Here is a 16,468-nt window from a genome sequence, read left to right on the forward strand (position 1 = left end):
AAACTGCCTCAGGAACCCAGTTAAGGTACAAACATCTATTCAAAAAAAATAGTGATGGAGTTAAGTGTTTTTTCACTCAGCCGAGCGCTCTCTGTTGCTGTGGAGCAGCCTGTGTCCGTCACTCACTCACTCTCTCACTCATCCGGGCGTTGTGCACTGCGGTCTCATGAGGAAACGCAGCTTTTTGAAATAAAGTTTTTCTTGTTCCCGAATACAAATATTTTTTAAAGTATTTGTTCGAAATAAGTATTTGTAAAAAACACGTTATTTGTGCCTTTCCGAATACCGTATTCGGGTTCGCTCCACCCCTAATATATATATATATTAGTTCAAATGGAAAAAAAAAATAGCTCATAAAAATTTTATAAATATTGCGTAGTATCATAAAATCCCTTCAAAATTCTAAATAATCCAAAAATATTATTGAACAAAAATATATTACATTGGTTTTCCTGGGGGGGGAAATAAGTTTTTTTATAAGTTGTCACTTTTGACTGAGACAGAGCCAAGTGTGACCCCTAAATGAAGATGACCAGAGGGTTAGGTCCTTGAATTTTAGGCTATTGGACCTGGAAAGTCCTTGAAAGGTCCTTGAATTTGAGGTTAACTAAGGTGTGGGAACCCTGTCTAACATACCTGGGAATTAAAAGGAAGTAAAGGCTGTTCGAACGCATTTGACCACATGAATCGGTCCAATGGGTTTTTGGCTACCTCTGGAAGTGGTCAAAATTGGACAAGCTCAAAACTTTTTAGATCCCGTTTACACCTGTATTTTGCATTGTCCACTTGTGATCTGATCGACCAAAACGCATCTTATTACCAGGTGTAAACAGGGCCAAGGTGTTCACGATTGCTAAACACTTCTAGACAAATGTGTTGGGGCAGGCTGGAGCTAAACTGCAGTACATTGGCCCTCCAGGAGCAGAATTTGACACCCCAAATGTATCTGCATTTCTAAGATTCTTAAGAATCAGACATGGCCATTTTGTAACTTGAATGTGCGAGGCTTCCAGTTATTTTACCTGTACAAAAACAGCCTTTGTATTCATAAACATACTGGTTTATAGCGCAAATAGTTATATAATTAGTAGGGGTGTGACGAGATAGTTAGCTCACAAGACGGGACAAGATTTTTAAGAAGTCCTCGATTTTAATCACATGATTTATGAGCTTCTAAAACTCTTGACTTCCTTTCCACAAACTGATCATAGAAATAAAAACAGTACAAATAAAAATGAACACCATTTTCTCTTAGTCTTATTAAGTGCAACCATAATCAAAGTACTCTCTCAATATTCAAAGTGCAAATAGAGACCAATTTTTTTTCTTCAAGCATGACACAGACCTAAGAGATGGTTACAACTGCACAGCCCAGCCTAAGATAGCTTTCATATTGGGAGATATTCGCATGGTGTGGGGTATTGAAATCGCATTTGAATGTGCACTCGCGTTTTTACTTTCAATTTTGCGTTTTGTGAATAGGGAGCATCGGTGCTGAGCGCGCATTCTACAAGATAAGACACTTGTCAGACGCTTTTTAGGCTCTGTTGTGCAACGAATCTCGTCACATGATCGAGCTTGTGTTGGATGAGCTGGATGGAATTGAAGTGACCGTTATTCAACTGAATTAAATAGCGGTGGCATATTCTGTGCTAACTACACCGTCATGGCACGAGATCTCGTCACACCTCTAATGATTAGTGCACTTTATTGTTATTCTTGTAGTTATTTACCTATTGCGGCTAATGCATGGGAAGTCTCGCACATAAAATAATTATTTTAATATTGCTGAAATAAAATAATAGGTGAAAAAACAAAATTTTGCCTTGGCAACTAACTGAAAGCTAAATAGAAATATAAAAAAACCTGAATAAAAGTTCATTCAAAATAATAAACAACACTGTTAATGTGCATGATCTCTTTTTGGATGGTACATGTGTATTTTTTTCTTGTATGATGTTTTACTACAATGCTTCAATTTTTTCTATTTTTTTCAGATGGTGGAGAGCTGAAGATAAAAAAAAAAGGCTGTTTAAATGTCCTCAGCAACTATCTTCACTGGAGTTTGACCATCTCGGGGGTATCGGAAAACTACCGACCCAGAGTCACGTTTGGAAAACTGACCAACCATTCGTCATTTATTTACCTTAATTTCAATGTGCATTTAAAGAAGAAAAAAAAAGACAGAAGAAGAAAAAAACAAACAAAAAACGAAGGGTACATTTGAGAGGGGGCTAAAGCAGTTTTGTTTTGATTCCAATGCAATATGCCGCGTCCGTAAGCTCCTGAAACTGATTATGGCTTTGTTCACCTTGGCGAGAAGGTTGTCGGTCAGCTGTTACTGTAATGAAACTCCAGGCACAAAGGGACTGGCTGACATGTACATACACGTGTATACATATCTAACTGTCTTTTATAATCCATTGTGGTACATTAAATTTGTCTTCCTTGACTTATTTGAATAATTTTAAAATTACACCAGTTAATATAATTCTTTTTTATAGCCGCCATCCTGGTTGTAAATTGTCATAGTGTTTAAACTGCCCCAGGAAAAGTGCCACATTTTGAGGGTTATTGTTTGTTCGTTTTTGTTTTTTGTAATGCACTGTTATTCTTTTGTCATTGTCGATGTTTGTTGTTCTATGTTTGACTTTGGTTTTAAAAGCACAATCACTAAACTTTATTTTGAACCATGTTATTGATTAACCTTTTTGTCTTACGCGAGGGGCGTGTGGACGGTACGACAAAAGGCCTTGTTAAACCTGTCGATGTAGGGTTATGAGAAAAGAAAAAAAAAAGGATAAGCTGTTTACAAACGAGTGAATGAATGGAAACGAATCCCTGCATCCTGACCTTCGGTGTCTTTTCCAGATTCTCATTCCAGCTCAAGATATCCTGCAAAAATGAAAGTAATATACAGAAATAATGCAGGGATTGTTATGTTTACGAAAGTATTGCTCCACCTGTGCACTTTCGTTGTTAAAAAGATAAATCATTTTTTTCGATTTACATATGCACTTAACAGGAAGTGGGTGTCGGTTTGAGAATCTGGGGTGGTCGTGATTGGCTGGCCGAGGACCCGGCTCTTGTGGGTTGGTTGTGTCAGTCACGCCCTAAAAGGGGTGAGGATGCGAGTGTTAATTCATTTGACATCTGCAAGCATTTGTTTCTTAAAACAAAAAAGCATTAAAAAAAATGAAGAAAAAAATAAATCAAAATACTGAAACTGACCTGCTTGAGTTTTGTTTTTTTTTTGGGGGGGGGGGGGGGGGGATTATTTATGCATTACTACTAGAGTTGCACGATTGATCATTCAAAGATCTTGATCTCGGTTCAAACACGCACTACGAGTGAGTCAAACCATTTTAAAAAAGCATTTAATACTACTATATTTTGTCAGAAACTTTTATCAGTAAATTACGTCATTTTATTTTGTGGGAAAATAGTGATCTCTATTTGAAACAAAAAATTGTGATTCTCAATTGTTCTAAAATTGTGCAGCTCTAATTACAACCGACATCACAAATCTATACACCTTTTGCACAAAACTGTTCAAATTCAGCTCAAAACCTAACCATACAAAGTTGAATAAGGAAATAATTTGCAACATTTCTACAGTAATCCTATATTGAAATATATTCTGAATCTAAAAAAATTAAATACTATCCAAACAATTAGATTTAGCTCAATTCCCACACAGGTATTAGCTTTTAAATGATTATTAGTTACTTATTTTACAATCACTAGGAAACATTTCTCAATACTTGGGTCACTTTTTGAAAATGCTTCACACAGTGATCACAACAACAGCTAAATTGTGGATCATTCATTAATTGCATGTTTACATTCTCTTTACAAATGTTAAACATTAGTTCAAAACCTAACATAATACAAAATTGAATTAGAAATTTGCTACAGTTCTACTATAATACCATATATTCTGAATCTAAAAAAAATTCAACAGTAACAATATCAAAACAATTACCGGTATATGTAACTGAACACCTACACGTACACAGGTGTTAATATTTCAATGTCATCACCATCTATACAAAAGGGGAACATTTATATAATTTAGGGAATAATTTTGTTCTGTAATGTAAACATGGGTTATTGTAACATAAACTGCAGTGTCATTCTTTTTTTGTAAAGAATTTTTACCAAAGAAAAGCTTTCTATATATATGACCTATACAGTTAGAGTTTTTAGGTTATTGTTTGTCAGTTTTAGTGGGTTTTTTAATGTGAAATTAACTGCTGTGTCGAGTTGAAAGTTGCTTATGAGAACTGTGTGAAGAGTTTTGAGAAAGTTACCAAAGTATTGCGAAATTGTGTCCTAGTGATTTTTTTTTCCTTTTTTTTTTTATCTGTAAAAAATGTTTATGTCATAGACACCATTAGCCTAGTAATAGCTTGTGTAGTCTTTCTTAGCTTTTACATTGGACATGAACTGAAAAATCAATCAAAATAAAACGTTTATAATATTGCAATAAATTGCATATGATCAACAATACAAACATTATTTGCATAGCATTGTTAGACTTAGAAAACTGAATGCATACATTGAACATTTTAGAAGTGTCAAAAATGAGCATTTTCAGCCATATAACAATTTTGTGGCAAAATATATTGCCTTTGACATTCACAACAAATGATATGGGAAGCATTTGTGAGCCCTTTTAAACCTCGATACACCTATTTATTTTACTATTCTAACCATGCAATGCTACACATTTTTAATTGCACAGCAAGTCCCTGTGTTCTGTTCGATTGTTGCATTCAACCTAGTTTTTTTTTTATTCCTAAACACAAGATAAGGCCCATAATAAAGGTCTCTGATTAGAACCCAACACCAGCCTCATTATATATGGATTCTTCAAGGCCTATTAGTCATTTAGGCAACCCGCTAACAAGTCGATTTTGAAATCGTATAGTGTTCAGCACATCCCCTGTTGAGAGCCACTGCGCTATGACAACTATACGCACGCTTCACTTCCAAATCCACAGACAAATATTGGGACATACAGAAACTAAAATGCCAAACGCGCGCCTTCTCGTGTGCATCTGCCAGGCGTCTTGATTGCTGTCAGAAAACGAGAGCAGTTCCCTACAGGTGTTCCCCTATTAAACACCTTTTAAACGAGAACAAATCTGGAGCTACCGAGAGCTTCCCCTCTGGCTCGATCCATCATTTTAATGAGCTAAGGTGTGTATGTAGGCACAGGTGATTAAAGGTAGTACACACGCAGACACTGACTCTGCCGCAAATATTATGAATACATGCAGCCTAGAGATGAGTGCACCTCGGTCATTATTATAAGGCGACATACAGTAACTGGCGACTCTGGGTCAATTCTGAATCCCTCGTTGCTATCAAACACACAGCCGTTAGCTTCACCGAACTCAGGAAGAAACTGGCTCATTTATTTGAAAACAGCACGTGCCTGACTAGAAAATGCAAGCTTTTGGTTTTTATAACATGAACGGATGCAAGGAAAAGGGAAATGAACCGAACATCCAATCTGCTTTCTGCTAGCGATGCTGTGGCGCTAATGAGCGTTCGCTAGCTAAATGAGACGCTAAATTTCGAGCTAATACAGGCAAACATTCAGGGTTTTTTCTGTTGATGTGTAGGGTTTAACCTAATATCCTTTGTTAGGAAATCCATGTCTTATTTTTCACCCAAACTGGTTTAATTAACCCCACACGCATACCGGGAGGTAATTAAGAGTAACAGCTGTATGCCGTCAGGAAAGCCGTCCTCCTGTCTGCTGCTGCCCACGGAGACCAGCGTAGACTCGATCCCACCTGCTCACCCACCACCCGGCCTCATTCACCCGGATCACCGCGGCGGGACAAGCCACATCTCTCCGTTTCATTTACAACGTCTTCTCTGAGGAGAAGAGATGACAGGATTTTGATTGGAATCGATTCATTTTCTTTCTTTCTTTGTTTTCCCTTCCATCTTTACTTCATCCCACTCTCTTTATATCTCCCTATCTTCCTTCCTTTCTTTTCCATCCCTTCCTCCACCTCTTTTTCCTTCCAAATACAGCACGAGTCTCCTGATATGACGAGAACTTAAAATAACAGCAGCTCATCACCCTGGAAAATTCCTCTGAACTTTGTGAACAAATTTGTCGAATTCAATTAAACCGATGCCCGACTTTTCTCCAATCATCAGCCTCTCAGCTGTGGAGTTGGTCTTCCCCTGAGAATCTCAGCTACCAAACTGCAGGTTTTTTTTAATAACTTCTTTTTAATAAGTCATCCCAGTGCTCAGCTCTGCAGAACTCTCTCCATCCGTGTTCAGACCTCACAATTAACCTGGGAGAACTTCGGTCCCGCACATCTCACAGGCTGACGTAACCCCACGCGTCCCACCAGCCAATGAGTCACGGGCAGTTTTTCATCTACTTTATTATTAGTTTTCATCAATTACATTATAAGGCTCAGTCAGGAAGAAGCTCAGTTAAATTTATGCAGCTATCTCCCTGCCAAAAGCAGAACGCTTGAACGAGCCAAATCGACGGCGGATGACAGGAAGAACGTAAATGTGTAAAGCAATCAACAGTTGCTGACAAAGACATTCCATCTTAAAGGAAATGAATGGATGAATTATGCACCAAGATGTCTCTATAAACCAATGATTAAAAGGAATGACATGCCAAGCTGATAAATGGCACAACTCTTTACAGACCTGCAATGCCACATGGTAAATGTTAGAAGAACCTGTTAAAGCCAAACGGCTTTCAGGGAACCTTTCAAATTGTACATTAATCTACAAAAACAGGTACATGTTATAAAAAAATAAAATAAAAAATAAATAAAAAATTCAGATATATATAACGACAACAAGAGTTTGATAAATGTTCGATACAATGTTCATGCGCTCAAAGGGAAACGAATTAGCGTTACTCGTTCGAACCGCGCCACATGGATTGACCATTTATCCGCTCGGCTCAAAGTTCAAATGGCAGCACAGCGCGAGCTTACTTGAGCAGATGCGTTTACTCGCTGATCAATCTCTGTCACGTGACCACTAAACAGCGCTGTGAGATCCGGTGAGAAGTGCTTGAATTGAGCGAAGACAAACAGGAGAAACATTGTACAGTTCAGAAGACTTTTCAATCTACAAATTGCCATCATTAACCATGGATTTACTGTATAGTAACACTAACTCCGAATGAAATGTGGGATATTCGTATCGACTTCTATATTATTAAGGTATTAAATGAGTAATGGAATATAATTACAGTATTTTTGTGATTAAGCTAGCCTATAGCGTTTGTGCATTTATACTAAAATGCATTTAGGCTACTCTTTTTCATACAAATACCATACAGTTACATTTGACCATGGTACTGAGGTGCTATATATGTGGTTATTATGATCTAAACTTATGCTACTATGGAAGACCAATGGTTAGTTTCAATAAAACTCAAACAGTCATAATATTTACATTTTACTATATAGAAATTAGGTTGTTACCATTTTTACATATGTTACTGTGTTTTAACAAATTTGCATCAGCCTCCAAACCAAAGCTACCACTGTCATAACTCAAGCTATACTGTCAATGTGCATTTATAAGAGACAAAACATGTCATATTATTAATACGCAAACTCTGCTAAAGATACGTGCCATCAAAGTCAGGCAACACAAACCACCCGTTAGCACATGCAGAAATTAAAATTAATTTTGTAACACTTTATTTTACTGTGTCCTTGATACATATGTTACATGTCCTTACCATAGTAATAACAGAAAATTACATGCACCTAACCCTCAACCAAATCCTAGTCCTACCCTAACCCAATAGTGAGTACATGTAGTTAAATAATATTACTTAGTAGTTGAATGTATAATTACACTGTAACAATGACACCTTAAAATAAAGTGTAACCATTAATTGTTCTATTAAGATATTTATTTGTTAAGGAAAAATTAAGAAAATTCTAAAATGTGTTTGTCATGAATAAAGACAATTAACAGTCTGGTTTCTACAACATTCACTTAGGAGCAAAAATCTGCCTTTAAACTTGAAAGAAATAAAGATTTGACATTTATTGTGATACTTGATATTGACTGATATGAAAATAACCATCACTAAACAGAAATGCAAAAACGGGTTCAAACAAACATAGAGCCAAAGTGTTTATGCTTTTCAGGGAAAATCAACCAATGAAATACTTATTTGTGATTAAATGTGACCAATGAATGAAAGTGCGAATTAAGACGGGGGAAAGCATTTTAACAAAAGAAGATTAGTCACTTGTTAGTCTTTAATCACTGTTTTGTTAAGAGCTCCACAGTCACAGACCTGAACTCTGACCAAGCTAAAACACGACGCTGATTGACCACGTCCAAACAGCGTTTGAAGAGGACCGTGGACACACAAACGGCTAAAATTGGCATGTTTTCGTAGTTAAACGACCTGCTGAACAGACACGCCGCGATCACGGCATGATGAATGAAGCGAGGTGAAGACACGGGTGAACGGCCAGGAGAGGCTTGTGAAAGCCGAGAGAAACGACTCGGGTATCTCTCGCTATTAGTCTGCCGCTTCGTTGAATTCATCCTCGAAGAAAAACTTTCCCCGTGTCTCTGCTCTAAAACATAAAAACATTTGGAGGGCGCGAACCCCTCAACCCTCACATTCCCTCAACATTTCTGTGATGACATCTCAAACTCAACATTCTCCACTGAATGCTGTTTTTACTGCATTAAAGAGACAAAACCTCACACACTTCCAGTGACACTCATCATGAACGCCACTACAAACAAGGAGCTCCCCTCTGGTGGTCTCTGCCTGTTTATATTCATTGCCTGCTGATTAAGTGTTCTCTTCACTGCCGCCATCAATGCATTGAACGCCACTTCATGCCCTTCACGTAGAGGCAATTAGTTAAGGCCGTCTCCTATCATACCTACTGACAGCAGCTGTGAATCTGCAGACGGCAGTAAAGCTCAAGGTTCTGTTCGAGGCTTGTTCTATTGATCAGCGACCCCGTCTCCTTTTACCCGTTTAATGACCCCCTTGATTTCCCCCAGAAAGGGTAATACAATATTGAAATGTCAGATGATTAATGCCGTTGTTCTTATGTCTGGTGAGGGTCTTGTTGGGGAAAGTGACAAATTTCTTGCCCTTTTCGCTTTTTGGTCTGGTGGCGCATTGGGGCGGCCCGATCCGTCGTAAGGAGCGAAACGCACGGCGGAGGAACGGAAGAGCAAAGGAGGTGGAGAAGAAGACGACGACACCACACAGGGGACGGGTTGGCTTGTTCTGGTTCTGGTGTCAGGGAATAGATTGGATAAATCCATCTTCATTAGGCCGATGGGAAGAAGTAGAGGGATGCTATACCTGGTGTGTGCACTCATGCGTTCGTGCAACAAGCTCTAATAAATGTGCTGCATAACTAATCCTTTCAAATAGAAATCCAATAGATGGTTTCAAACTATATGCATAATACAAAAACGCACAAATTGCCATTTCACATTCAGTGTGGAGAAAAACTGAGAAATAAGGGCAGATGGGTAGAGTATGTATTCGTATAGCATTTCACAGATGTATGGATCTTAGTTTGTATTTGCAGTAGGGATGCTAATCCAAGATCAAGATCAGATGAACAAGAGTTACATCAGTAGCTCAACCGCAACAATTACTTGGTCTTACGCTCTCAAAAAAAGGCAACAGCAGGTTGTCAGCAGATAATCTTGCGATGATCTCAACATGTTCTCACGTCGATTTCAAACAGCATTCAATGGCAAGTTAATTTTAAAATGAATAAATAAATAAAATTACCAGCCATCATATTTCTTACCACCATGAAATTGTATTATAATTAAATTTAAAAATAATTTTGAAAAAAAACAAATAAATAGTTTTTAATAAATGTAAAAACATTTTTTTTGTTTGTTTTAAGGTACACTGTGTAGTTTTTTAAAAGTATTTTATTAGCTAAAATCAATGTCTTTATTCATAAATATGTCCTCATTGGTGTAAAATTACCTCTACTAATGATCTGACTTATCCTCGTACGGGAATAATTTCTTATCTCTATTTACATTGGACGGGTAAATCCATGGAGGCTTCCATGTCGTTCCACCATTTTGAAAAACTATAATAGCAGAGAGGGACAAAAAGCACTGGCATACCTTAACGCGTTTCCACAATGCGTTTTCGTTCAGAGCCAACATCACGTGACTGAAACCATGGCTGAATCGGACAAGGAGATCAGTGAGAGGCGCTTGTCACTACCCCGGGAAATTTGAAAGGCTGCACTGCACGGTACTTCATAATGCAGGATCACACTTATGCCGAGCCACAGGAGAAGGAATCCTCGTCGCCAAAAAAGCAAAAATAGGGTAAATATCGGGATAGCTTTTCCCAGATAGAAAGAGCTAATGAATGAGAAAGACTTTGAAAGGTACGCTGAAGTTGCCTGCTTTCTTTTCGACAGTTAAGTCAATGTTACGGTCTAAATTACAAGCTTTTTGCATTGCTTGGTTGTGTAATTCATTATATAGGCAGCATAACATTAGTTGTCATAGCTTTTTGGTACATGCGCTAGAGAGCACTATTCGTTTGAATGCAAAATACAATTTCACCGCTAGGTGGGAGACAGGGTGGGAAATTAGCACCCGCCACCCGCCGAGGGCGGATACTTTCTCAAAGTGGCGGGTCACTTTGCCGTGTATACCAGCCACAGTGGCGGGTGGATTATAATAATGCTGCGTTCGCACCAAAAGCGCGCGTAACTTTACATTGACTTAACATTGAATGTATTAAGTAGTAACCAATAAACACATCCTGCGAGTGATTTCATTGTGCGGATTGAACAGCCTTTGTCAAAGAATGCGGTTGCTAAGTAACAATAATACACTTTTGTCGAGTAACTCTTTTGATTGGTTTTCAGCGATGTGTGTCACGGCGCTAAAGGGACCGTTATACTGTATAATTTATACACATAGCTAAGCTGAGAATAATAAAAAAAAGTGTATAGCTGAGCTGAGCTGGTGCAGAAGAAAGGGAAATTATTTTTAAAAAATCTGGCGACATATCCTTGGTGTTAGGAGGCCCGCAGCGGAGTCAGCAGTTATAAATTAACAACTAACGTTACAAACTGAGGGCGAGGTAAAGAAAACGAAAAGGTAACGTTACTTTTCCAACAAGTGGCGCATTGATCACCAAGGGAAACCGAGGGAATGGTTATCCTACCTTCCCGACGACCAGTCTATGCACTGCACTTCGTCTGAAATGGGAAAGTGTCGGTTTAATCCGCTGTGGCCACAAATGCCAGAATTCAATAATTTAAACCCCAAATCAGAGCTTTTCTGTTAAAAGAACATGTTTTCTACACGGTCTTTTCAATAGTAACGTTATCTGGCAACCATGCGCGCGCGCGCTCTCTACACTGCTGAAGAAGCGCGGATGATCTAAAAAACACAGACAAGCTAGAGTTCAGCGATCTTTATTTGAGATTTTCTACTTAAATTAAAGTGTCATTCAGTCGGTCTGTGTTCTGTCACGAGCCGCTTGCGCTGTTTGTGCGACTAAATCTGCGATCAAAATGCAGGCTGATATCCAGCAGTGTTTTTAATGTTGATCATATATGAGCAAGAATGCAATGTTTCCCGAATATCCACACGATTTCAAATGTGACATTGATTGTATACAACAGTAAAAAAAAAGGGTAACATTTAAGTGATGTAGGCCTACTGCATTTAAAACAGTATAGTCAGGCTTATTGCTCTATTTTGCAACGAAATCTGTGGCTTTGAACGAATCGTGTAATTCAATGAATGAATGACTCGATGACCGCCACCTACTGGCTATTTAAATTTAATATTTTTATTAATATTTTTTAACATTGCATATTTATTGAACATTGTTTTATTTAAAGCATTATTTATTTTTAAAAGGTATTATAAAGGTTAAAAAAAAAATGAAAAAAAAATGTATTAAAGGGGGCGAATATTGTCCCTTAATGGAAAAGGTGTGACTGCAGTCTAAGTGGAAGAGTACCGCACCAGGGGGTACCGCACTCAACAAAATTGGAGAACCACAGAACTTAGGAAAAGGGATATGTAGAATTGCACAAGTGCTAAAGAGTGCAATGTAAATAATTTATCATAAGCTTAATTGAATGGCCTAGAGAGAATAATTATGACATTTTCTGTCTAAAGACTACATATAAAATAGCTACCTAAAGTAACTGCAGTTTACTAAAAGTAATGACTAAAAGTTTGCATTCATAAGCATTTTCGCCTGAAGATGAAGACTAAGACTGAATCAAAAATGGTTGCCAAAATGAACACTGGCCTACACACACCAAGCACACTACAACGCTGTTGCGTATGTATTAAATATGACTGATCATTTAAATAAAATAATTTCTACATAATTATTTTCCAGGGTTTCAAATTTATACAGATTTGATATTTTCCCCTCATACTTATGTTGGAATGGGTACGAAGTTGGCATTGAATTTCATTTGAAATGTTATTAAAAAGGTCTTAAAAAGCCTTGAATTTAAGCTGGAGGATCCTGGGGGTACCCTGAAATAAATAAAAAACGTATTGAAGCAATTTCTTTCTTGCAATTTGAATTCCGGAAAAAGTGGCTGGTAAAAAATATAAGTGGCTGGTAAAATTGGGCATCCACCAGCCACTGTGGCTGGTGGACAAAAAAGTTAATTTCCCACCCTGGTGGGAGAAACTCCTACACAGTGTACGAATTAGGGTTAGTATTTGTTTTAGCATTGTGTGGGCAATCACCACTCTGATTACCATGACCAATGAAAGGTTTAGAAATGGCTGCTGGGCGGAGTTTGGGCTGAACTGGTTTGGGCAAAAATATGCGAAAAAACAGCATCCAAACAAACAGTGCATGCAAAACCTAATATATAAATTAATTCATAAATCCATAGACCGGATGCATACAGTACATTACTTCGTCAATGAATTACCGGTAGGTCTAGGTAGTGTAGAGTTGAGTCTAGTCTCACTCCTGATCAACATTTAAGATTCTATGGCCATTTCAAATTGTACAACTGTATGCACAACGATCCCTAAGTATATGGACACTTTTGGAAACTTGCGTCAGACTAAAATTAGTAATTCTACTGGTCTTTAGGTAAATGACCAGCAAGCTAATGCTACAATACTAACAGCAGCTAAAAACTATAAACAAAGCTAGGTTTTAACAGGTACTCCTTCCTTCAGTCTTCACTAGCATCGATTGAATATTTATGAATATACATTTTTACATACTATAAACATCAACCAATTTTTAGTCATATGTCATGTTACATTGAAACAGAACAGCTGACAGAAACATCACACCGTTAAGATTTTCACATTATCAGCAAACATCATAACCACAGTGGGTCACATTTTTGAAAAACAATTGCATGACGTGTAAATATTGTCATAAGGAGCTAGCTATACGTTCGCCATATTTTCGCAGTTGGGTTATCAGCATACATGCCTCCCGTTTGTGTTTTTTTAATTAGGAACCGCAGCGTTCAGACGCAATACAGATAATCTCTTTTTGGTCTGAGATGGGGGGGAAGCCGAGCATGAAAGTAATTGGTGAGTGGAACACAAATTGGATGGTAACATGATGTGGTTTCTATCCCTCCGAGGCAGAATTTGCACATCCATTAGAACAATGCTGTTCTCTGCACATTTCCAAACGTTTTATTACTCACACACGTACACATTTATGATCAAAATGCTTAGCGGGCTTAGTGATAAAATCCCACGTGAAGGGGTTATAAACCCACGATAATATTAAACACAATGGCTTTGTGTAAGGGGAGGTATTTATGATTGTTTTACAGAGCAGTATGACAAATGTATGTTCTGTCACCAGTCTGAATGAAATAAAGATTAAGTGGCTTCAAGGCGTAAAAAAGCAACAATTCGAAATGTAAAATATGTTGCTCTCATTTAAAAGCATTTTCAAAGCATTTTATGAGGGATTACATTATGTTTGCTAAAGATGCACACTGATAAAATGGCACTTTACTTGCATAAAACACAAAATAAATATTAAATAATGAACTGCTTACCCACAGAAACTGCAAAGACTGCACAATTAAAAATAATATTGCATGGTATTGCATTATGGACTCTGCACGCTAAACTTAAGTAGAATTTTTTTAAATTAATTAAAACCATAACCATAAAATATGCGTAATTAGCTGCATACCTCACTCCTTGAGTCCTTTGGCAATTGTGGCATCATCCTCCAACTCCATTTTAATTTCTATGTTTTCGGTCTGAGAATCGTAGAGTCTTGTCCAGTCTCTTGCCCCTGCATTGAGGACAGCAAGACACAACTTTTACCTTTATTACTTCGAAAGATTATATTAATATGTAAAGACAGAAATGTTCAATTGTACAGTGGAACTGAAATGTATTTGTACACTTCACTAAAAAATACACTAAAAAATTAGGTTCAATGGCATCTGAGATGAAAGTACTGTACAAGTAGATGAACGTTCTTAGAAATGCATGTGTCCATGTTAGTTTCATCAATTTCTTAACCCTCTGGTGCTCTTCAGAAACATGTAATGGTTTGAATTATTATAGGCCTAAATATTTTTATATTTATATATGTAGCAAGTGCCACAAAAGTCAACAAGTGTCATGTTACCACACACATAAGAAAATATTGTGGAAAAATAATAATAACTGGCACATAAATGAATGGGAAGTATACAAATCCCAACTATGCATGGATTAATTAAAAAATAATTGATAAAATAAAACAACACTGATCTTCCTGGCGGGAAAAAGTTGTATTTAAGGTGTACAAGAAAATGATGGATGAGGAGCACCAGAGGGTTAAAAACATTTCCCACAAAAATAACAGCAAAACTGTGAAAGAACAACAGGATGTTTCATTATTAATTTTCATTTTGATGACACATATGTGTTCAGCCAACCAGCTGCAAACCCTCCTGATTCAACGGCAGTCACTGTTTGGCCCCCAGGAGAACATGCCTCAGATGATGTTTGTTTAATTGAAATACTAAATTTAAAGAGCTGCCTACAGAGTTATGACTCATTGTTTTAAATACTAGGCTACACATCTGCAGATGGAATAATTGCGTAGAGACTAAAAGTGCGCCAACAAAATATCGCGCGGATATGGATTTATGAACGCAATTTCAAGCTGATTGCATTCCATCTCCTCTCAGAGTGTTTTGTATACAGACGCGTGTGCGTGTGTGTGTGTGCCCCTGAGGTACGCCGTTCAGTTACATGCTAAACATCTAATGGGTTCCGCATTACACAGGTGGATGTGTCAACACTTGAACAGATTGTGAGATTAAACGGTGAAGGAAATTGAGAGGTGAGAGTGGAGGTATACAGCAGGAAACGAATATTTCTTCTTTTCTCTATCCCCCTTTCCCTCTTTCTTAATGTGTCGCCGTGTCTTTGTGTTAATTTGCTGCTTCAGTGAGACGCTACATCGAAAGCGCCATGTCTAATAACTTCAGCCGCCTTCACGCAAAAAAACACATCAGAGTCACACGCTCAGGTGCCACTCAAATTATTAAAAATAACCTCCACTATCATGCGTCCCTAAATCAGAGGATTTACCAGACACGCTAGACGGGACTGTGAAGTTTCGCTACCTTTGACGGGTGAAACTGATGAGAGAGATGTCTTGCTCTCCTGCGTTTCGCCTTCCAGGTTGTGTAACTCACATTGAAATGTCCCTGTCTCCAAAACAAGTGAAAGCCGTTTAAGAAAGAAAGAATGATTTCACATCCAGTAACCTCTTCAACTTGCAACTTTTTGCAAGGGCAATCAGGTACACCTGGGTCTGACCTGGCTGCAGACTGCAGAAAGGGGCGGGGCTACACGCGTCGCTCCGCCCCACGCCTACTCTGATTGGCTCGATCGTCTTTAATACTGGGCATACATGATAAAACATGTGTTCGTAGTCTGTCGGTCAAATCTATATGATCTGGAAAATCTGTGCAGTTCCAAAAAACCTTCATTATAATGCACGGAAGAAAAAACAAAAAACATTTAGCCTGTATCTTGTAATGTCCCTGGCTGAAATTATTGTTTTGCTAAATTAAAGGGATAGGCTAGTTCACCCAAAAAACTAAATTAGCCCATGATGATTTACTCACCCTGAAGCCATCCTAGGAGTATATGACATTCTTCTTTCAGACTAATACAATCGGAGTTAGCCTATATAAAATAATCAATGTCCTGGGCTAATTTACATTTTGGGGTGAACTATCCCTTTAAGCTGGTATTTAGGCTAATGCACGAACAACCCCACATTTAAACCAAAAATTATTGCTCAATTGATTATCCATAGCAGGAGGGTCAGGTCTGAATTATGAATGATTCATGGGATGTGATAAGTTTATCACCTTAGTGTGAAAAAGGAAATGAAAAAGATATATCATTATTTTTTTATTTAAATAACATG

General features: G+C 37.8%; 1 protein-coding gene and 1 long non-coding RNA gene across 3 annotated transcripts in view; one reads left to right on the forward strand and one right to left on the reverse strand.

Moving 5' to 3' along the window:
- The window catches only part of robo1 (roundabout, axon guidance receptor, homolog 1), a 168,708-nt gene extending 165,536 nt beyond the window's left edge, over window positions 1-3,172 (forward strand). For both annotated transcript variants that reach the window (XM_079610868.1, XM_079610867.1), the window contains one exon: window positions 1,998-3,172. In XM_079610868.1, coding sequence (XP_079466994.1) covers window positions 1,998-2,012 — 15 coding nt within the window. In that variant the 3' untranslated portion in view covers window positions 2,013-3,172. The remainder of the gene's footprint in view (window positions 1-1,997) is intronic.
- On the reverse strand, window positions 3,011-15,791 carry LOC306997564. The gene is made up of 3 exons (XR_013797383.1): window positions 15,654-15,791; window positions 14,219-14,323; window positions 3,011-3,113 (listed from the first exon to the last, which is right to left on the reverse strand). It is a non-coding gene; the product is annotated as an uncharacterized lncRNA (long non-coding RNA).
- Window positions 15,792-16,468: the final 677 nt, after the last annotated feature.

The sequence above is a fragment of the Phoxinus phoxinus genome (assembly GCF_949152265.1).
Source record: "Phoxinus phoxinus genome assembly, chromosome: 4".
In the NCBI taxonomy this organism is placed as follows: domain Eukaryota; kingdom Metazoa; phylum Chordata; class Actinopteri; order Cypriniformes; family Leuciscidae; genus Phoxinus; species Phoxinus phoxinus.